Source organism: Sarcophilus harrisii, chromosome 6, assembly GCF_902635505.1.
Source record: "Sarcophilus harrisii chromosome 6, mSarHar1.11, whole genome shotgun sequence".
NCBI classification, from domain to species: Eukaryota; Metazoa; Chordata; class Mammalia; order Dasyuromorphia; family Dasyuridae; genus Sarcophilus; species Sarcophilus harrisii.
Window position 1 is genome coordinate 129,009,915 of NC_045431.1, and position 23,657 is coordinate 129,033,571.

A 23,657-nucleotide genomic window follows, 5' to 3' on the forward strand; every position below is an offset into this window, starting at 1 on the left:
TTTGGGGTGGGACTGCTCTCTTAAATTTTTCTCCAATCTGCCTGAGACTTTGTGTATTTGCATATATTATGCTAATAAACTGACCGCCTTCTTTCTGTCGTACTCCTCCTGGGAAGTTTCTTGGGTTGGAGGGGATGGGTATTTGAGATGTGGGCGGGGGCACCAGGCAAAGGTGAATAAATTATGCTAATAAATGGAGGTTCCGCAGCTGGAGAGCTAGAGTGAGAGTTAGCGCGTAGCCGCCACTGCAGCAGCAGCAGCACGGCGGCGGCAGCGGCCACTGCTGGGGTACTACTGTATAGAGAGAGTTTAGTGAAGGAGGGGCGTTCTGTGGTTCTAGCGCGCGCGCATACTCGCACAATACACATACGCACACGCGCACACACAGACAGACACAGACACACACACACACACACACACACACACACACACTCTGAAGGATATTTAAGGCTTACACGCAGAGAGCTGCAGATACAGTCGGGTAGTAGTTCCTTCAGTCTAAGACTGGTGTTTGTTTTGGGAAGGTCATTACCGTTCTTTCCCTAGCTACCTTCTCCTTTTTGCTACCCTGATTTTATTTGACTTCTTTTGCATCCTCCCCCACTACCCCCCTCTTCACTTTTTTTTCCTCTTCTTTTTTGCTTTGAGCTGAATCAGCTTAGGAAAACACACAGCCCAGCGTGTGTTAAAAACAACCAAAAAGCTAATTATTAATAAAAATTGGGAAAAAGTCTCGCAACAGGTCGGACTGGTCAATATCGGATGCGAGCTAAAGCCGGGTCTCTTTTGGGCAATCCTTGCTCCCCAGGCGCAGGGACTCCTGCAGTCCTTGGTGGCCATCTACGCTGCTGGCCACTCTCGGGATATTGTGGCCAAAGGGTGCTTAGAGTGGATCAAGAAGTCCTGTGAGACTTGGTGTCCTTTAGAATTTTTCTTCCCACCACAGCCCTCTCCTGCCGGGGCTGAGGGTGCTTTTGGCTCATTCCTGGGTGGGGTGAGCTAGGAAAAGGATGCAGTTTCTGGGCTCTGAGACAATCTGAGCTGAGGACCATTTATTCTCCTCGCCCCACCTCTGTGGTTCAGCAAACTAGCACTGCAAACTCGATCTGAACTTTGGTGGAACCCATCCTTTCCCTTTGCATTTTATTTTTGTTCTTTTATTTTCAAATTACTCGTGAAGGCCGGAGTGAAAAATCAGACAAGACAAAAATCCCCACCATCATGCTGGGGAAGAACCAAGTAGTGAAGGGAGAACATGATGGGGCCGAAAAATCCAGCTCCTCTCCGGGACAGCGCTGCCTCAGGATTGTAGCCCCCTGCTCCCTACTGCCAATTGTGCTGTCCTTGATGTGTATGATTGCCTGCCTGTACCTGGGGGTGAAAACCAACGACCTACAAGCAAGGATTTCGGCCATCGAGGCAACCAAAGGGGAACTTCCTTATCAGCATCTGCCGGCTTCATTGGACCAAATGGAAGCAGTGATGCAAGAAAAAATAGAACGACTTCTGTCTCAGGTGTGGTGGAAACCTCGGTGGTACGGGGATGTAACATGTTCCAGGGTGTACACCCAGCTCCAGCTAGCATGTAGCATGTTCATGTGTCTGTATAGGCAAGACCTATTTTAGAAATCTCAGTGTATAACGTTATGTATATAAAGTATCTGTGGTTCATTCAGTCACCAGAGCTGATGTATTCATGGCTGAGTGTGGGAGGGAAGTCTGAAAGTGCCCATGGTTGGCTCTTGCCTTTTGATTTAGTCATTCAAACTAGAATGCGTTTCTCTTTTCCCAAATCCATTGGAATCTATTCAGAGATTATATCTGTACACTCCAATGATAATCTAGTCTAGGAAATTTTCTCCACTTCCCCTCTTCTTGCCCTTCCTCTTCCATTTCTCCTTTAAAAAAGGAAATTTCCTCATGATTAATCATAAAATATGCCAAATGTGTTATGCTTAGTGCTCTTAAAGAAAAAGCAAAGAAAGGCGTGTGTATATGTGTGTGTGTGTGTGTGTGTGTGTGTGTGTGTGTGTGTGTGTTGTTTTAAGGGTCCTACTACTGGGGAGTTTTGTGACTGCAGAAGCCTTAGAGTTGATATTTGGAAGGAAAAATAAGTTCCAGATCATGGTTACTATAGTCAAGGTTGGTTTCAGAACATTGTTGGAAGGTTTTTTGGGATTTGGGCTTGTTCTCTGCAATCCAATGAATTTTAGTCCTAAGAATTTGCTGCTAAACACCTCCAAGTAATTAACTTTCATTTGGAAAAGACTATTTCTTCATATATTTTTCACAGAGAACTGTATCTTGGTGCCAGGTTCTGTGGATTGCACATGCTTGATGTAGGGGAAGTGAATAGCATTCACATTATACAAGTCCAGCAGCTTTGATAACATTTCAATTGTCATTTTCTTTTTTTAGGGCTGGATTACTGTTAACTTTTGACAGAAATCCAAGTACAGAAGTTAACTGTTAGTCATGATGCATACTATCAAATAGAGGCAAATCCTCCTTAAGCCCAAAGGCGGCCAAATAATTCTATTGATAAAAGAACTGTTAAGCTATTGTTAATACCTCTTCTTTCCCTCCCCAGAGATCCTATGAGCATTTGGCTAAAGTAAGAATCGCCAGAGAATCACCTCTAGAGTGTAACTGTCCAGCAGGTAAATGAAACTATTTAATAATCTTTTCTTTGTATCAGAAGATAAAAGGAAACTTATGTGTATAAACTGTAACTTTAATGTTAATAATGATCAAGAATCCAGAACCAGTAATTTAAAATGAATATATCCTAGTTAAGATAATCAAAGCCATAGATGTAGTGTTATACATATGTTCACTGTGTGAAAGCTGAGAAGATAAAAGTAATCTTCAAGGTAAATATAGGCAAAATGCACAGATATGAATTCCATTGATATGCAGAATGAAAGATAGTTTTCAAATGCATTAATTGGTTTTGGTACCTCTAGTGAAAATAGAGTATAGTTTTTTTTTTTTTTTCAAGATTCCTTATTTATCATCCGCTAAAGATAAATCAACAGTTTTCCATTTCCTTTCCATTTTGTTAGGGTTATTACAGTTAGGTTACCTTTCCTCAGTTTCTATCCCCTTTTTTTTTTTTTTTTTTTTGGTGTTTTTAGTGTTTTCCTGTTTCTACATTCAATCATACAGAAGATTAGTAGAGAACTGTTTTTTTTAGCTTTCCATTAAAAGCCACTGTTTTTCAAATACATGGCTAAGAGGTGTTTTAGAGGTTGATGTCATTTTCCTATGACTTTCTGGCTTTTTGTGTCTGTACTCCTCTGTTCCCCAAGAGACAATAATATTCTTACAGAACAATAACATTCCATAATACTCATATACCATAATTTATTCACCCATTCTCCAATTAATGGGTATCCATTTGGTTTCCAGTTTCTAGTCACTACAAAATAGGACTGCCACAAACATTTTTGCATACGTCATTCATTTTCTAGAAACAAGGACCTCTACTTTGTGCTTCCATTCATTGCCAATTTTCTTAGCTTTGCTTCCTTGCTGCCACTAGGAGCTCCACATTACATCACTTTTTGCCTGAACATATTTGGGAGGCAAACATCTGGAACTACACATTCCAATATATTACATCAAACAGACTTAAATTGTAAAATCAGAAGGAAGCTATTCTCTACCAAGTTAAAACAAACAAATAAACAAAAAACCAAATCCCAAAATACAGCCAGACTTGGGAATTCCAACACTGATAGACAATGTTCATTTTCCTTATAATTAGCATTGCTTATAAGAGATAAATAGTATTTTAGTATTGGTTAGATTTCTGCTTTCTGATCTAAAGATAGATTGAAATATCAACATAAAGACATGCTGAGATGTAACCCAGGAAAACTGGTAAATATTAATTATGATTAATGAGGAATAGGTTGGATAAGAGGATTAGAAAGGGATCTTTTCCAGATCATTTGGCTCCAGCTCTGGTTGCCCATTGACTGGGTTATCATTCCCCAATATAGAGATATTGGAGTGTATGATAGGAGTTCCTGCCTTAACCCAGTAGTCAAAAAAAACCCCAAAGAATTCTGGACTGACAGAAATTAGTGTTATTTTATTTGCATTCATTTGTAATTGCCTTTGAAAGTCTTCAAGCCTATCAGAATTTGTACAAGAGGGCTGAGACCTGCCAGGTTGACAAGGTGTAATTTACAGACAAAAACACTGCAGAAGAACAAATATTTATAGGGCCTTCCCCAACTAAGGGTGCCATTGGTTGGAATTTTCTATTGCATACATAGAACGTTATTTCTTTGTGAATGTCAAAATCAGTCTCTAAAGTATTTTTGCCTAATTGGCAGCTAACTACTAGATCAAGAATGAATGAGACTAGTTAGCTAGGCACATTTAGGGGTTGGTCATGAAACAACAGTGATTCTCAAGAACTTTAAACTTGAAAGGTATAAATCTCTTTCCAGACAACACATATGATTTATAAAAGGAGTAGCTTAACCTATCTGACTTATTTTCTCATTGACTTTCTTAAGCTCAGGAATAACTACTACCTCCTCTGTCTACCACCAAATACTTGCTTTAAAAAATACAAAACCCAAACAAACTAAAGCTGTGTTCAGCAGAATGTTTGATTTAGCAGGAGCTGAGCCATGGAAAGGCAGTTGGCTTCCATGGGTTGGCATCTGCAGAACTTAACCCTCATAGAAGAGTGCAAATTGGCTCCTTGCTACAGCTGCAAGAATTCCTCTTCTGGACTTTGGTTCAGCATTTTCTAATGTTCTGTGTGAGGTATGCATTCACCAGGTGCACTGCCAGGAAGGCATTGCTGTGCCAGCTGATAAGGACCTCTGGCATCAGCAGGTTGGCAGCTAGCCAGCTGCCTAAACACCATTTGGAGCACAGGCCTTTCTATGCCTTCCCTGGAAATAACTCCATCATTGATGTTTTCACTCGAACAGAAAAACTAGACAGAGGAGGAAGTATGTTTTTTTTTTAATTTTATTTTTTATTATAGCTTTTTATATACAAAACATATGCATGGGCAATTTTTCAGCATTGACTCTTGCAAAACCTTCTGTTCCAACTTTTCCTCTCCTTCCCCCCCACCTCCTCCCCTAGATGGCAGGTAGTCCCATACATGTTAAATATGTTAAAATATATGTTAAATACAATATATGTATACACATTTATATAGTTATCTTGTTGCACAGGAAAGATCGGATTTAGAAAGAAGGTAAAAATAACCTGAGGGGAAAAAAAAAACAAAAATGCAAGCAAACATGAGGAAGTATGTTTTAATGGTGTGGTGTCAGGAAACCTGGGATCTAGTCTTCATTCTAGTGACATCTAGTCACCATGAATATTATGATTAGTCGCTGCCACAATTAGTACTCTATAACAAGAAGTCATTTGAATTCTCAGTCTCAGTTTCCTTATTAAAAAAATTAAGAAGTTAGACTTGATGACCTTTTTTCCTCCTTTCATCAGTGAGTCCTTAGAAATTACTGATATTTATTTTTTTTTGTTTTAAAGAAAAATAGTATAATTACATTTATATACTGTTGATAGAGATAACTTGGTTTGTGATGAAAGGTAACTTGCTTTTTATTTGAAATGAATAGTATAGCAATGATCAGGCTCAGAATTACTTTCTTCTTTTTGTCTATCCTCTTGTGAGTTTGTTGGTATAGGCAACATTTATTCTCTTTTATCCCCACTCCATCTTATTTCGTTTCCAAGGGAGTTGGGCAGTTCTTTTGCAATTTATGAGTCCTAGAGTTACCAGAGACATTGAGAAGTTAAATAATTTGTACAGGGTCATACTTGACATTGGCTGGACTTGAATTTAGATCTTCATGATTTGAACCAAGCTCTTGTAGACTTTCAGAGGTTAACTCCCTAGAACTCTCCAATATTGAATATAAACAGTCCTAAATTTCCTTCTTTATGTGGAAATGAAAATATCATATTCCAATACTTTTCCCCATCACTAGATCAAATATCCTAGTTCAAGTCCCAGACTTGATTAAATTTGACAAATATTTACTAATCAACTATTATGTATAAGGTACTCTACTGGGCCCTGATGATACAATAATACAAAATGATTGTGTTTTCTTTCAGGGGATTTATTTTCTCTTGGCACTGTGAATGTTTTTCTTTCTTTGTTTCTTTGTTTCCTTCTTTCCTCCCTTCTTTTCCTCTGCCTTCCTTCTCTTCTTTTCTTCTGACTTTCCTTTCTGGCTTTTCTACATGTCCTGCCTGTTTCTTAAAATCCCAAATGAAGTTGAGATTTTTGTCTTAGAGAAGGATTATATATATATTTATTTATTTCTATATATATATATATATATATATAATATATATATATATATATGACAATATAGTAAGGGATAACCTAATGATGGTTTTTAATACACACATTATGCTGAAGATGATTAACAGTATTTAGATCTGGAAGGGACCTCAGAAGGCAATTAATCCAATTCCTTATTTCACAGATGGAGATGTTGCTCAAGATCATGTAGTCAAGTCAATAAGCATTCATTAATCATCTACTTCCATGCTTGCAAGCATTTATTCATTTGATAAATATTTATTATGTGTCAGACACTATACTAAACCTGAGGTTACAAAGAAAGCAAAAACTAGCCCTTGTCCTCAAGGAGCTTCCATTGGGTGAGACAACATGCAAACAGATACAAACTAGATCTATTCCATAGTCACTGTTCTTTCTATAGAGCTGTTCTGTGTTCCCACTAGAAGGAACTTAGATGGCAAAGTGGATATACATGGGCTTGGAATTGGCAGACTCTTCTTTCTGAGTTCAAATCTTGTCTCAAATATTTACTAGGTTTGTGACCCTATGCAAATCACTTATCCCTGTGCACCTCAGTTTCCTGATCTGTAAGATGAGCTGGATAAGGAAATGGCAAACCACTGTAGTATTTTTGCTACGAAAACTCCAAATGGGGTGATAAGAGTGGGACTTGACTGAAAATGATTGAATATTATCAAATGTCTCCATTGAGTGGAATGAGTGGTATTTACATTAGTCGTGAGGAAGAGTTTCTCTTGGGAACTTGTAGAAGCTTGTTACTTTGCTTTTTTAAAAAAATCATAATGTGGATAACATATGCTGGAAGGATTTAGAGGAAGTTTGGCCAAAGGCAAGAGAATTTATTAGATAACTTTCGAGGAACTTCTAATTCTAGGTAAAATACTATACATAAAGTTAAAATAATTTTATGTAATTGAGAGAACACGTTTAAGTATGTTGTATTCCTTGTGACTAAAGTCTTCATTTTAGGGCAAAAAAATCCCAATCTTTTTAATTTTAAGGCTGTATGTCTTTCCAACATACATGATGAAACTTTAATTATTTTGCATTAAATATGTTTTATTTTGTCTCATATTATTTATATTGTCTTATATTAAAACTCAAGCTTACAATGAACATGGTTTTCTACTTATGCCATACATATTATTATTATTTATTATATCTTTTTATTTACAAACCATATACATGGGTAATTTTTCAATATTGACCCTAGCAAAACCTTCTGTTGCAACTTTCCCAGCTTCCTCCTCTCCACCCCCCCAGATGGCAGGTAGTCCAATACATGTTAAATATGTTTGAATATATGTCAAATATAATATAAGTATACATATTTATACAGTTATCTTGCTGCACAAGAGAAATCTATACCATACATTTAAAAAAAAAACTAGCTACACAATGAATGGAAACATTGTGTCAAGTAATGGGATATTCATGTTGAGATTTTCAGTTGTGTGATGGCAATGAACAACTAGAACCAGTTTGTTGAAAGAAAGCAAGTTAAAAATCTGGTAGATATTATTGAAATGACAATAGCAGGCATTCCTTTTCTCTTGAAATCTGAATGCCTTATAACATTCCTGCTAAATTGCTTCAAACTTAATGAGAGTACCAGTTTTGGCATAACATTTTCAGTCATTCCATCAGTGACAGCTGGCAAAATGCCCCATCACCCAGGGGAACTGGGACAAATTGCTTCTGAGCACTCTTTATTTTTCTTAGCTTCTTTTTCCTCTTTTTTGCTTCTTATTTGGAGACTACTCCTTGAAACTCTATTATCTCTTGGTTATCTTAGTTATTTTGTCATTCCATTAGGTGGGTCTTATTTAAGAGGGGAAAAGAAAACTGTTTTAGTTTGTTGTTCTTCCTAGCTCATGTATAAAGTACAGGAATGTAAAAGTGCTGTCTAACCATTGGGTTGGTGATTGTGGAAAGCCAACTGCACTGAAATACTATGTTAACAGTATTTGGTTTCTAGATTTTCCCCTTAATTTTAGGATGAAGGGAGGGTATCACTATCTTCTATAGGATCTGGAAAATGAATAACCAAGTCTACAGGGGATACTAGTGAGGAAAATCACTTCACTAAACAATTATGTTTGGCTGGTCAGAGAGCTGTTACCTCCCAAGAAGATAAATATGAAGATGGTACCAATCCATGTTTTCTTTAGTGGAAAACATTCCAAAGACATTTTATCTTAACCTACCATTTAATAAACATGACTTTTGGTGGCTTAGATGATGGGGAGAATGGGAAAACCATGGATGACTCATTCTGAGCTGTGTGCCTAGCAGGTGACCACTGAACAGAGAAATATTACAGACCCTCCCTTTTTGGGCGACAAAATTAATCAAGTTCTACAGTTGTTTATTTTTTTCCCAGGACACAATCTTTTTTTTTTTCTACTTATGTTTTTTTTTTTTTTTAAAAGATTGTGGCACAATGAATTCTTAAATAGGCATAATTATTAAGTTGATTAGGTGTGGCTCAGGAACACAAAATTTTCTTTAACTGACTTTTAATCAAGAAGGTTTTGATTTGTTTTAAAATTTTAAAAATAAAAATTAAAAAAATAGGAAAATAGAAAAAAGAATAGGAAATAGAGAGAAATGGAAATCCCTGAAGAATCAAAATAGAATGTTTTACTATTACCTCCAAATGAATGCTGGATCTATGATGTTTGTATAAGTGTACATACATACACACATGTACTCAGTCACATATGTGTATAAATTGTGTATTGTATACTTATGTATATATTGTACACACATGTATCATATGTACATCATATACATAATATACAATTTCAGATTGTCTTGATTGAATTATATTGATAATATTGATTAGAGTAGCCAAGTCTTTCATAGCTGATCATTGTTGCAATATTGCTGTTATTACACTCCTAGTCCTGTTCCCTTCCTTCTATGTCAATTCATTTAGGTCTTCCCAGGTTTTTCTTAAGCCTCTTCATTCTCATTTCCTATAGCACAGTACTATTCCATTACAACATACCACAAATTGTTCAGCCATTCCCCAATTGTTGGATATCCCCTCAATTTCCAATCCTTTATTACTACAAAAAGAGCTACTATAAATATTTTTGTGCATGAATATAGACTGGTAGTGGTATTGTTCAGTCAAAGAGAGTATGCACAGTTTTATAACTTTTTGGGCATAGTTCTAAGCTGTTCTCCAGGATGGTTGGATCAGTTCACCACTCCACCAACAGTACATTATAGTGTTTCTGTTTTTCCTCATCCCCTCCAAAATTTTCTGTAATATTAGCCAACCTGAAGTGGTCATAGCTAATTTTCCTCTTGTTGATCCTCTTATGACTTTGTTATACATTTTCCTTCATACACCTACCAAATTCGGTCTGAATGCTTTCTGTTTACAGTTAGAAAGATGAACTGGAAAGAAAGGGAACAGGTGGTGACATTTCTCCTAATCACTCCCCCATCTTTAAATTCCTTCCTCTTTTCCAGGCTGGCATATGTTGCTTTTGAGATATTATGCACTTTCCCTCTGCTTGTGAAAATTCTAACTCTATCATATTCTATCAAAAGTGCTTCATGAGCATCTGAGATCTAAAGAATTGATCACTGAGTAGCCAATCCTCTGATGACAAGGATTATACCACACTTAGAAATACTGATCTAATCTATCTAAGGATAGCACCCTGATGCCAGATTCAAACTCTTAGAACTTTCAAGGCTTAATTGAATTCTCTAGAGTTAGCTGTATTCTGTCATGCACTGCAAGAATGCCATGTTTGAACAAAATAACATTTAAGTAGCTTAAAGTTATTTTTGTTAAATTTACTATCTGTTTGAGAGTCATAGAATATTTGAGCTGAGAGGCAGAAAACCTGATAATTACCTAATATAGTTCCTTCATCCTGCAGAGGAAAAAGCTGAAATCCAGACTGGTGCAATAATTAGCAAGAGGTTACAAAGCTAAAAAATGGTGGAGTCCCAACTTATGCTGAGATGTTGAGGGTTTCTTTCTTTTTTTTCTTTTTAATAGTATTTTATTTTTCCAAATATATGTAAAAATATATTCATTTTTGTAAGACTTTGTTTTCTAATTTTTTCTCTCTCTCCTTTACCTCCCCCTCCCACCAAGACAGCAAGCAATCTAATATAGGTTAAATAGGTATAATCCTTTTCAACATATTTTCATATTTGTCATGTTGAACAAGAAAAATAAGACCTAAAGGAGAAAAACATGAGAAAAAAGCAAAGAAACAAGCACGGTGAAAATACTATGTTTTGATCCACATTCAATCTCCATAGTTCTATCTCTAGATGTGAATGGCATTTTCTATCCCCAAACAATTGGAATTATCTTGAATCATCACATTGCTGAGAAGAACCAAGTCCATCACAGCTGATCATCATATAATATTGTTGTTACTGTGTATGATATAATCCTGGTAGTGCTCTCTTCACTTAGCATCAAATCTTTCCAGACTTTTCTGAAATCAGTCTGCTTATCATTTCTTATAGAATAATAATATTCCATTACATTCATATACCATAATATGTATTCAGCCATTCCCTAGCTGATGGCTATCTACTTAATTTCCACTTTCTTACTACTATGAAAAAGGCTGCTATAAACATTTTTGTGCATATGGATTCTCTTTTATAATCTCTTTGGGATACAGATCTTGTAGTGACATTGTTGGATCATAAGGTATACACATATACACAGTTTGATAGCCCTTTGGGACATAGTTTCAAATTGCTCTTCAGAATGATTTATCATTTCACAACTCCATCAACAATGCATTAGTGTCCTGGTTTTCCCACATCTCCTTCAACATTTACCATTATATTTTCCTCTCATCTCAGGTGGTACCTCGGAATTGTCCTAATTTGCATTTCTCTAATCAAAGTTATTTAGAACATTTTTTCAAATGACCAGAAATGATTTAAATTTCTTTATCTGAAAATTGTCTGTTCATTCCTTTGACTGTCATTCATGGAATGATTTTTTTCTTATAAATTTGAGTTAGTTCTCTATATATTTTAGAAATGAGGCCTTTATCAGTAATATTGTCTATAAAATTTTTTTTCTCCAGCTTCCTTTTTCCCTTCTAATCTTGGCTGCATTGGTTTTGTTTGTGCAAACCCTTTTAAAATTAATTAATCTAAATTTTCCATTTTGTATTTCATGATGTTCTCTAGTTCTATTTGGCCATACATTCTTCTCTTCTCCACACATCTGACAGGTAGAGTATTCCTTGTTCTACTAACTTGCTTGTAGTATCACCCTTTATGTTTAAATCAGGAGCCCATGGCTTCTGACTAGTGTTTTCCCACCTCCTGAATCTGAGGTCTCATCTTTGCTGATATTGTAACATAGGTCATCACTTATTGTGGGTGTCATGGTTTGAGTTCTCCACAGCTTGCACTGTAGCCCACTGGGCTTTCCCTTAATTTTCTCTTTTCCAGTCTAAACATCCCTAGGTCCTTCAACCAATGTTCAAAAACAGGCATCCTATCCTTTTGCTCACTTGCTTCCACAAATTATCTAAGTTATGGTGCTGAACACAGTATATTTCATGTATGGTTTCCTCAAGGCAGAGTATGTTTTGAGAACAAGGATTCTGTTAATATAGACTAAATTCTTTTGGCTACCATATCACATGCTATTGGTTTTTATGCAATTCAAAGTCTATTACAATTCTCAGATCTTTTTCTTATGAAATTTTGCCTAGCAATTTGTAAAGTTCTTTGCAAACCTTAAAGCACTATATAAATATTAGCTATTATCATAATTAACCATCTCATATTCTCTAATCAAACAGTTGCTTTTTGAGAATATATATATATATTCATATATATGATTTGATACATACTTTGATTTTATTTCATTTAGGATTTTGTCTTCAAAACAGTTTAGGATCCTGGTTCTGTCATCTAGCATATTAGTTATCACATACTCAGCTCTGTGTCATATGCAATTCTGAGAAATGTCATCTATGCCTTTTGTCAAGACTTTCACACACATACACACAAATTGTTTCACAGAATAAGGCACTCTTATTCAGCCTACATCTTTCCATCTTGGACATAAGAACTGTATGAGAGATTTTACCACATAGTCTGTATCAATGATTTTTTTCCCCCTGATCTGTCACTCAAGAAGTCCTATCAAAAAAAGAAAGAGATTAACCTGATGGATATAAAATTCTAGAATTTTTCAAGGAATGAAATTCAAGCTTAATGATTAATAGCTTGAAGGATATTCTTTCTCCCTCTCGTTGAAAATAAGTATGATATTTGTACATTATCAGGCCCTTGTATTACTTTTGTCCTCTATGATTTTTTACAGATTGCCCTCCATGAGTTAGTGATTCCATCATCAAGTTTTCTGTTCATTAGCAAATATTTCATCTGGATTTGATGACTGGAATTCATAAGTTCAACAGAGAGCATGCCAATATTCTTCTTCTTCTTCTTCTTCTTCTTTTTTTTTTTTTACACTATATTTACATTTATTTTGGGTTTTGAATTTCTACTGATCATTTTTGTTCTGTACTTTTCAATTCAGAAGATCATTTTCAGAAAAAAAGAAACAGAAAGAATTGAGTGATAATTTTGCTTCTAGTCTTTTCAATTTACATCAGGTCTCAGTCCTTTCCCCTTTTTTGATATTCCTATTGTTTTCAGCAGAATTAAAATTTTAAAAAATTGTTTTAAATCATTCATTCTAAATTTTTTCTTATTCTGTTCTTCAGCATTCCCTTAATAATTCTTAACAGATTGCTGCACTTTTGATATTCCTTAATTATTACTTGTTCTTGCTTCCGTGTTCATTCAGTATATATGTTTATGAAATCTAATCTGATTGAGGGGGCTCCCATTGCAGCTACATTGCTCTCTTTATTTAGTTTCTCCTTGCCTTTTCCATTGTAATTATCTGAATTTTTATTTTCAGAATTTCATTTTTGATAGCATTCCATTCCTCTTGAACTGACTTCCTCTAAAGAATAATAATAGCTAGAATTTACATAGTGCTTTAAAGTTTGCAAAGAATTTTACAATACTGTTATTTTATCCTTGTAATAATCTTGGAAGTTAAGGGCTGTAATTATCCCTTTTTTACAAATGAAGAAACTAAAGTTTATGAGGTTAATAGTAAGTATCTGATAATCATGACTAGGAACATAGTTACAGAAACATAGATTCAGAGTTAGAAGGGACCTTAGATCATTTATAGATAAGGAGACTGAGACTGAAAGAGATTTACTGACTGGCCCAGGGATCAGACAGCACATAAATGTGTGTATGTGTATGGCAGGATTTGAACTCAGGTCTTACAAGCAATCATTGTACCATCTAGCTTTCTCATCCTAACTACCTTTTCTCAAGTCTTGGATATTTATGGTCCCAAAGTCTGAGAAATATACTAATGCTTTACCATTAACTTGAATTGTGGTGGTGGTAATGGTGTTTGTCCTCCATTTTTGAAGAGGAGCATGACATCAAGGAGATGATGCTATGGCATGCAAGTGAATTGGGTTTAAGTGAAGGATAAACTACATGTAGAATGTTATTTTCAGCAGCACTTGTTGGTACTTCTAGAAATTTTTAAAATAATGACATGGAATGAAGATTAAAAAACTATCCAATAAAAACAGTATGCTTTAAATTTTAAAAATGAAAACTTATCTTAATAATGATATATCTACATACATTTCTTAGTAAAAGGTATTTTTGACTTCTTGAGAAATAAACAGGTTATTAAAGACTAATGTTATCATAAGGATAGACCTGAGAACTATAAGACAGCTCAAAGTTGCATATAGCCTACTATTTCTAATTTAATGGTATTTAAGACTGCAGTTATAATTGGTTTTTGTCCTTATGGTGCCAGTATATTTTGCTAATTTTAGTTGCATTTCATTGTTTCCAAAATGGTAATTTAAAAGTTTTTTTAAAATTTAATTAATTTAATTGAAATTGTGGACTCTCAATTGGTTTTTCCAAATATTCTTTATCCATGGCAATTATTTATATTATATTATATTGCATAATATACTATATTCTTTCCTCCCTGGAAAATGATAATAAAACACTCAAACTTTCTTCCTTTTCATTTCCCCCCCTTCCCCATTATGTCAAAGAGGTGACAAATTCAATATGCAGAATGAGACACATGTTTTTGGAAATGGCCAATATGGAAATTTGTTTAGCTTGATTATACTTGTTTAAAAGTATTTGTTTAATTTGTTTAAACAAATTTTTTGTTTAAAATTTTTGTTTAAAAATTTTGTTTAAAATTTGTTTAAACTTTTATTTGTTTAAATATTTGTTTATTTATTTGTTTAAAAGATCAACTTTCCTTTTTTTGGGGGGTGGGTGGATGTAGGAGGGAAAGAAAATAAATGTTCATTAATTAAAACAAATTTTTAAAAGGCATATGCTCTTTAGTCATACAACCTTCTTAGTGGAATATGATTATTCCCATCCCACCCCCAAACAACAGCTACATCTAGTTTCCTTATATGGAACTCTCTTCACTTTTATCACTTCTGCTTGATAACCTGTCATTGAAGCAAGGTGATAAGAGAGAATCTAACTAAGGTCTTATTAGCAAGGATGGAAACCAGGAATAGCTGTCAGGACAATATATTACTGGGAAAACTGTTCTACTGGTAAGTAACTGGTTTTCCTCCAGAAATGAAAAGGTTATCCTTCCCTCTTTTATACTTCATTAGCTAATAATATGGCTGCACCAACAGGAGGTATAATGGGTTTAATTTTTGATTAACCAGTTCCAATTATAGGCCCAACTGGGATTTTCATTCGGAAGGTAGATTTAGGCAAAGCAAATTTCCTGATGATAGTTGTGGAGAATCAGATAATCGCTCTGTAAATTCCAAGCAGAGGAAAAAAATATAGGAGCTGTGATGGGGTGGAAGAGGTGAAAATAAGGAAGGGGGAGGGGCAGAGTATAATTATTACTTGTAAAGGAAGAGAATCAAAGGACCGTGCGTGAAATATCCTTGTTTGTTTATAAGTATTATCCTGGTGTTATAAGGTTATAAGGTTATGATTCACTCTTGAAGCTACCAAATTGTTAGTTTCTGTACATTAGAACAGATTATGGGGATAAAGGGAAGGTATTGGGCTTTTTTTCTGATCCTTTTGTGATGGATTAAAAAATAATAATCTTGTTATTTTTCCTCAGCAATTTTTATTCCAATTTCATAAATTTTGTTATCATCTCTGTTTCCAATATTCCCTCCTGATTTGGTAGAAAAATAGGCTTGGAAAAAAATGGATAAATAGATATTTTAGGCAAAACTAATTTAATCTCAAATATGCTTATGTGATGTTGTCAATCACACCATGTCTCAGTTTAGAGGATAGAGTTGGGGGATTTCTTTGGCCTCAAATAAATGGATGCTTGAGTATGACAAGCTTGAGTAGGAACTTCCTGAATACTTTCACCTTAAGCTTTGGTGCTAATTACCTTAAGTGGGTGGTAGGAACTTTGTATGGCTGGCTTCTTCTTTCCTTCTGTCATTTAGTAGCATGAGTCTTAGAATAAGTCTATTGGGTATTAAAGCAGAGGAAATGTATGTTGCTATTCCCTGGGAGATAGGATTAGTACATAGATTGGGGATTAGTAGATATAGGTAGTTTATTCAAGGCAAGCGCTCTAAATACACAAGAGGGAAAAAAAATTATGAAGATATCATGATTTAGTGTAATAGACTTGGTGTCTTGGAGGACTTGGGCTTGAATATAATTTTTGACACTTACTGGTTGAATAATCAGGGGAAGGCATTTATTTAACTGCCCTGGGCCTCAGTGTTCTCATTTTTGAAATGGGTTGATAATTCCTAAAAATCTTTCCAGCTTTAAGTTATGATCTTAAAATCCTTTGTTTTCTAAATCAGTCAGTCAGTAAACATTTATTAAACACCTATTGTCATGTACTAAACACTATATTAAGCCCTGGGAATACAAAGGAAAGCAAATGACAATTGCTGCCCTCAGGGAACTCACTTTCTAATGGGGGAGATCACACGCAAGCAACCATGTACAAATAAGTTATATTACGTATAAATTTGTGATATTCAGTAGAGTGTAGGCACTAGATTTGAAAGAGAGAAGGAAAGGTTTCATGTAGAAGGTGAGATTTTAGCTGGGACTTGAAGGAAGCCAGAGATAAGGAAAGAGATTCAGGCATGGTAGGCAGCCAGGGAAAACGCCCAGAATTAGGAGCTGGTGTGTCTTTGAGGAACATCAATGAAGCTGAGGATCATTGGATCACAGAGTATATAGGGATTCGTGGTTAGAGAAGGCCCGACACTTAAAAGACTTTTCAAGGCTAACAAGTATGGTTATGATTTATCTAATATCACAGATAATAATATTAACTCTTTAATTTTTATAGTATGATTATACTATATTGGATATGCATTTCTATTTAACCAACATTGTCTTCCTACTTGGGTGGTTTCATCTACTTTTCTCGGTTCATTTCTATCTTGAGTAAAATGATCATTTTCTTTTTCTTTCCTTTTCCTTCCTCTTTCTTCCATTCTTCAGTCTCTTTTCTTCTAGTTTCCTCTGCTATTTTCTTTCTCTCTTTTTAAAGAGATACATACACATCTATTTGTTGCTTCTTCATTGTTTCACTGAAGGCAGAGAAAGATTATGATTGTTTAAATTTATAGGAAAAGAAAATTAGATTATATGTAAAGAAAGATTTCAATTACAGACAATTTAGCCAGGGGTGGGGAAATTATAGTCCTCTTTCAAAAACCAGTAAGAGACAATTGGAACTTGCAGAACTCTTAAGTGCTCTTTTAGTTTTATGATTTTTTTTTTTGGAAAAGCAAATGAGTATTGGTATGTAAAACAAGTGCTTTCTGTTGTATAAATTGCTGTAGATAGTTGAATATTCCCTTTTTATATTTGTTCAGAATTGTGCTCATGGTTATTACCTATAATCTTTCTTGGGTATTAATAATTTGCTAAATATAATGTAGATCTAAAAACTCACCTCCTACTGGAGATATAATCTAATTATATAAGTAATTAAAATAAGATTGAGGAGTCTATAGGTTATGTGTTGGCAAAAGCCCTCCTGCTGGGGGAGATTAAAGCAAGTAAATTGCTTGAGTTTGGGAGATCTGAACTTTAGTGAGTTAAACCAATTGGGTAACCAAGCTAAATCTGGTACAAATATGGTGAACTGCTTAAGGAGGTGGGGCAAACTGCCTAAAGAAGGATGAAATAGGTCAGAAATAAGATTCCAAATGTAGGTATTAGCTCTATTTGTATGTATTCTTTCTTAGTCCCTAGTGCAGAAATAAGTTGCTATAGATCTCATAGTTTTTCAGATCTCTTATGTTGATTTCAACCTGTATTTGTAGGCTCTGGAATTAAATTTACCTTTTTTTCAGAACATTGGAGAATTGTTTGGTAGAATACAAATGATGGTTCTATTGGCCATATCAATCCTAGTCAAATTTTTGGTACTCTATGTCTAGTTAATTATTTTCATTTTTATTGTTGTTATTTTTATACTGGACCTATGATTTCATTGGCATAATGAATCCTAGGTTAGGAGACTCCCATTGCCAATGCATATTGGCTTCTTATCTGGAATTTATAGTATGTAGAGAGTTAACTTGTGACTTGCCCGTATTCAACACATTTAACTAGAATGTCTTAGACCTTTGGAACCCAGGTTTTCCTGATTTTAAGTTGAGGATTTTATACTATTCCTCTCAGCTGACTTATTAATTGGATCAATCTTTACACAGGACCACTATTAAGATATTGTGGCATAATGATAAGAGTGCTAGACTTGGCATCTGGAAGATGGAAATTAAAAATCCCATTTTGGACACTTATCAACTATGTAACCTTGGAGTAACTCCATTTTAACTCTAAGCCTGTTTTCTGAGCTTCGGCTTCCTTATCTATGATAGGGACAATAATGCCTATGATTATGATATTTAAAGAATTAGGGGAAAAACAAGAATAAATAAGTGTATATTCGTGTTGTTTTTATCATATTTTTTTTCAAATAGGGTTGAAATGACCCTATTTTGGGGAAACTAGTGGTGTAGTTGATAGAGTACCAGTTCTGAAGTCAGTAGGACCTGAGTTCAAATCTGACCTCAGACGCTTACTACTTCCTGGCTGTGTGACTCTGTACAAGTCACTTAACCCCAATTGCCTCAGCAAAAAGCAACAACAACAAAACAAACAAAAAACCCCAAAAGAAATGACCCTATTGCATTTTAGCTTTGATTCCTTAACTAGATGAGAACATATTTCACTCACTTTTTTATTACTTTTTTTAATTAAAGCTTTTTTATTTTCAAAACATATGCATGGATAATTTTTCAACATAGACCCTTGCAAAAACTTGTGTTCCAAATTTTCCCCTTCTCTCCATCCTTTCCCCTACATAGCAAGAAATCCAATGTATGTTAAGCATATTAAAATATATGTTAAATCCTATATATACATATTTATACAATTATCTTGCTGCACAAGAAAAATCAGATCAAAAAGAAAAAACAAGAAGGAAAACAAAATTCAGGCAAACAACAACAAAAAGGGTGAAAATACTATGTTGGGTCCACACTCAGTTCCCACAGTCCTCTCTCTGGGTGTAGATGGCTTTCTTCATCACAAGATCATTTCATTGTTGGAGAGTCATATCCATCAGAATTGATCATCATATAATCTTCTTGTTGCTGTGTATAATGATCTCCTGGTTCTGCTCATTTCATTTAGCATCAGTTCATGTAAGTTTCTCCAGGTTTCTCTAAAATTGTCCTGCTGAGTATTTCTTATAGGACAATAATATTCCATAACATTCATATAGCATAACTTATTCAGCCGTTCTCTAACTGATGGGCATCCACTCAGTTTGCACATGACTCCCTCACTTTTGAATCCTAAATGTTCAAAACATTTGTGAATTGAAATGACATTGGATAAAAATTATGTTCTGGATAGACCAGCTATGCTTTAGTATTCATCTTTAAGTTATCAGGCAGATTGAGAAGGGAGGGAATTCCAGAAATTGGAAGCAATGGTAACTTTCTATGTGACTGCTAAGGATAAGTTTGAGGCTGAGTAGATGGGAAAAGGTTTCACCTTTATCATTGGTCAGGACGCTCTTTTTCCTCTATATTTTGGATAGGGGAATGCCTTGCAAGAGTTAGGAAGACTTCCTAACTTCTCATTGGGATCCTAACAATGTATTTGAACAGCTGGTGGCAGTGTCTGTTATCTGAATCCAAGTACAAACAGACATAGATTCACTATGTTTGTCAGTTAACTGTTTTTCAGTTATATCTGACTCTTTATAATCCTCTTTTGGAGTTTTCTTGGAAAAGAGATTGCAGTGGTTTGCCATTTTCTTCTCCTGCTCATTTTGCATATTAGGAAACTGAGACAAATAGGATTAAATAACTTGTCCAGGTTACACAGCTAGTTATTGTCTGAGACCAAATTTGAACTCAGAAATAAGAATCTTTCTGACTCCAGTCTGCTACTCTATTCACTGAACCACTTACCTGTCCCCACATTTAATTGGAATTTGTTAGGTACTTCTCAATCTCTTCCATTCAATAATGAGGAAAAAATGACTTTCAGCAATAGGAGTTGTGAGTTACTCCTTTGTTACATGTGCTCTCTAAGCCACTTTCCTCTGGGTATATTTGTGGGAGAGGGTAACACTGATATTTGTGGGGAATGTTTTGTACCAGTTTTCGTACTATACCACTTTATTAGATACTCTTTCTAAAAGTTACTTAAAGATGATCAACTAAATTGATTCTTGTGAGATGTTGGTGGGGACTTGATCCAATGATGTTAGAAACGTTTTCCAACTTCTCAGAAATACTCCAAGAGCCCCAAGGGGGAGACATAGTCAAATACTGGAGACCTGACCCACTAGTGAGAATGGGAATGATAATAAGGATTGTTAGAGCTTACATGCACTATATGACTATGAAGTTTTCCAAAGTTAGATTTAAGCCATCCTCAATGGTGATATTTAGCTGATAGTGATATTTAGCTGATGGGTCAATAATCTTGAGACCAGATTCTTTAGGCCCTAGATAGATATCAGGAATGTATATGTTGTCAGTATAGTAGCATGTCACAAAGGATTATGAAATCACAGTACTTTGATATGTCAAACTTTGTTTTGTTTTCCAGTATTCTTACACTGGATCAAAGTTTTTACAGGTTTGGGACAATTAATTGAAACCAAATGGTTCAAATGGAGAGCCCTAGTGGATGCAATCTAGGTTTTATATAATTTTTATCTAGATGAACGAATTTCCAGAACAAAGTAAACTGTTGTTACTGGAGAACATATTCATAGAATGAGAAATTAGTAATTGGTATTTAAGAATGAAAAATATTGAATCATTTTTAATTCTGAAAAAGGAACAACAGAACTCTGTTCATAAACCAGTTTGAAATTTTTTCCCTCTTTTTCCTTAGTTCAACTCAGTCATAATTTGTTGGAAACATTTCTCTAATTTTCTTTTATTATAAGAAATTTCTTTCCTTCTCCTTCCTCCCGTCCTTCTTTCCCTCCCCCTCCCATGCCGCAGCATCTGGTTCTCTTTTTGTGCTACAGAAGAAACAAATTGAAATATTTTCAATACCCACGAAGCTCCTAATTTGAATATGATTCTTGAACTTTTATTCTGCAGGCTGGTTCCTGTGATTCTTGCCTATTAGCAGGCTGGATTTACATCCATTCAATCAGCCTTCAACTTTCCACTATGATGTTTGGACTAGATTAAGCATTGGCTTAATAAAACTTTTATAATGTTCACATAGACTATTTCGTTGAGAGTTGAGCAAGTTTTGAAAAAATGCTCTTGGAAGAGAAAGATAATTAGAATGAATATGAATCAATAGTTTTATCAGTTAAATTATTCTGCCACTGCCAATATTCCATAGACTCTGGTAAAAAGAATTTATAACTGCATTAATAGTAGTACCTTTGGCTATATCTTGGGGAAAAAGTCATTTTTTTAAACAATTAAATTTTTAAAAACATTTTTAAAACTATTTTTTCATTGTTTTGAATTTTTATTGATATCTTCTGTTTTTTACATCGCTTTTATTTCCTAATATTCCTCTTCTTTCCATCCAGAGCCGTCACTTTATAACAAAGAATAATCAAGAAAAAGAAAAGGGAAAGAAAGATAACTCAGTACATCAATTGAGTCTGATAGTATGTTCAGAAAGAATTATGTGCCAATTATTATGCTAAGCATTGGAAATATAAACAGAAAGCAAAAACATTTCCTGCCTTTAAGAAGCTTATATTGTAATGGGAGAGGTAACATATACGTCAAGTAGTATGTACCATTGTAATAAATACAGATTAGATGGAAGAGGAAAGGTAGAGTGGGAGATTTTAGCAGGGATGTGCAATGAGAAGAGTTAGAAATAGAAGAAGAAATAGAAATAGAAGAGAAATAGAAATAGAAAAAAATAGAAGAATGATGAATGAATTAAATCTTTAAAAAAGCCAGAAATTCTGAGTTGGAAATTAGGAAGGAAAGAACTCAAAAGGAGGAAGAGATGAGTTGGAAGGGAAGAAGTCATATTCTCATAATTCTACAACATTCAATTTTAATTTTTTCTTTCTGTTTTTTATTTCCATTTTGATAGTCATTATGAATTATTTTCATGATTCTGTTTAATTTACTTTAAAGCAAAATCTTTTTTTCAAGCTAGAATGCTTATTAGAATGACCAGCTATATGAAATATTTTTTCAAAATCTTATCAAGTACACCCCATTTCTTGTCTTCAAGATGTCAAAAATTTTTATGCTTGATGATTCTGGTGCTGTCACTTACTGACCAATTGGGCTCAACCTTTTCCTCTCTACTGCTTTCACTGCTTATCCCTTTCTCCCTCTCCCATCTAAAACATAAACCTCAAACCTCATCCCAGAGTTCCTGGAAAAAATAGGATTCTGTGCATATGTAAGTTTTGAAATGGAAAATTGTGTTTGATTTTTCTGCTATTTAAATCCTCCCATTCTTTATTACTTTCAAAAAAACTGATTAGTAGTTAAAGTAATATTTTTGGAGGAAACCATTATGTTGTTCTATAGGTCATAACCAGTTGAGTCCCAAGTGTATTCTAAAGGATTCCATCTGGTAGCTAAAAGCATTAATATTGTACTAACTTGATTGGTAGAGAATCATTCCTTTTTTTGCAAAATTTTTACTTCTGTTGGTTGGATAGAATGGCACCTAATATTGTAGAATATAGATTTATCATGCCCTTCTGAAAGTTTTTATACTTAAACTCTTGTTCATCTGGAATCTAAACAAGTGGAAAGCTCAAATAATTAGATTTTTCTTTGGCATTCTACCTTTCTTAAAAGAAAAATAATATATAAACAAGTTGATAGTTGATTTCAAAGACTAATTTGTTTTTATTTTTAATTTAATTAAACACTTAAAAAAAGACTGTCTCTATTTCTTTCATGTTGAAAGCAAAGGAGTTCCTCATGGGTTCCACCCCCATAGGATTGGTTTGCCCTTTCTTAGAGAATGAGGTAGTCTTTCACTCCCAGGAGCTCATCATAATAAAGTTGAATTAAGTCTAGGCATCCAAGATGCCTAATCTCAGTCTTCTTGATAGCTACAATCTGCCTCATGCCTGGCACTTAAGTTTTATTGAAAAATATTTTTCAGGATGTGGCATCCACTTAAGACAGGTAAATCCCAGTCTCGTACATTTTCTCCATCTGCAGTGCTGAACAATGTTGATAATTGTTCAAAATAGAAGCTCTGAGGGAATTACAAAATCCTAAAATATCTTCTCAAGAACTAAAGAAGAATTAAATTATTCTTAGTATTAGTATTATTAGTATATTATTATTAGTTTAAGTATTAGCATATTAATATATTTTATTTCTAGTTCTTAGATTACTCCATTGTAGGATGTTTACAAAATTATGCTATATTTAATCTTCTTTTCCAAAACATTCTGGATAAATGTGAGTAATGATCTTTAGCCAAAAACAATATAACATGAATAAAGATTTTTCTTTCATTGTCTGAACAAAGTAAACCATTCATTTTTTCTGATAAAGAATTATAATTTCAATTTATTGTTAGGTAACTGCTAGATATTTGTTCTAGGCAGCAGACAATATCTGCTTTTTGAAAACTACTCTAGCTTAGTATTTGGAAAGTCATTGGCAGTAGACTGGCCACTTGATGATTAATTCTTTGATTATGGAAATTATGAAACAAAAGAAAATAGAAAATGGCC

General features: G+C 34.4%; 1 protein-coding gene across 3 annotated transcripts in view; it reads left to right on the plus strand.

Annotated features, from left to right (window-relative positions):
* The first annotated feature begins 439 nt into the window (after window positions 1-439).
* The window catches only part of COL25A1 (collagen type XXV alpha 1 chain), a 528,728-nt gene continuing 505,510 nt past the window's right edge, over window positions 440-23,657 (plus strand). For all 3 annotated transcript variants that reach the window (XM_031943399.1, XM_031943400.1, XM_031943401.1), the window contains exons 1-2: window positions 440-1,515; window positions 2,591-2,660. In XM_031943399.1, the coding sequence (XP_031799259.1) occupies window positions 1,222-1,515; window positions 2,591-2,660 (364 nt within the window). In that variant the 5' untranslated portion in view covers window positions 440-1,221. The remainder of the gene's footprint in view (window positions 1,516-2,590; window positions 2,661-23,657) is intronic.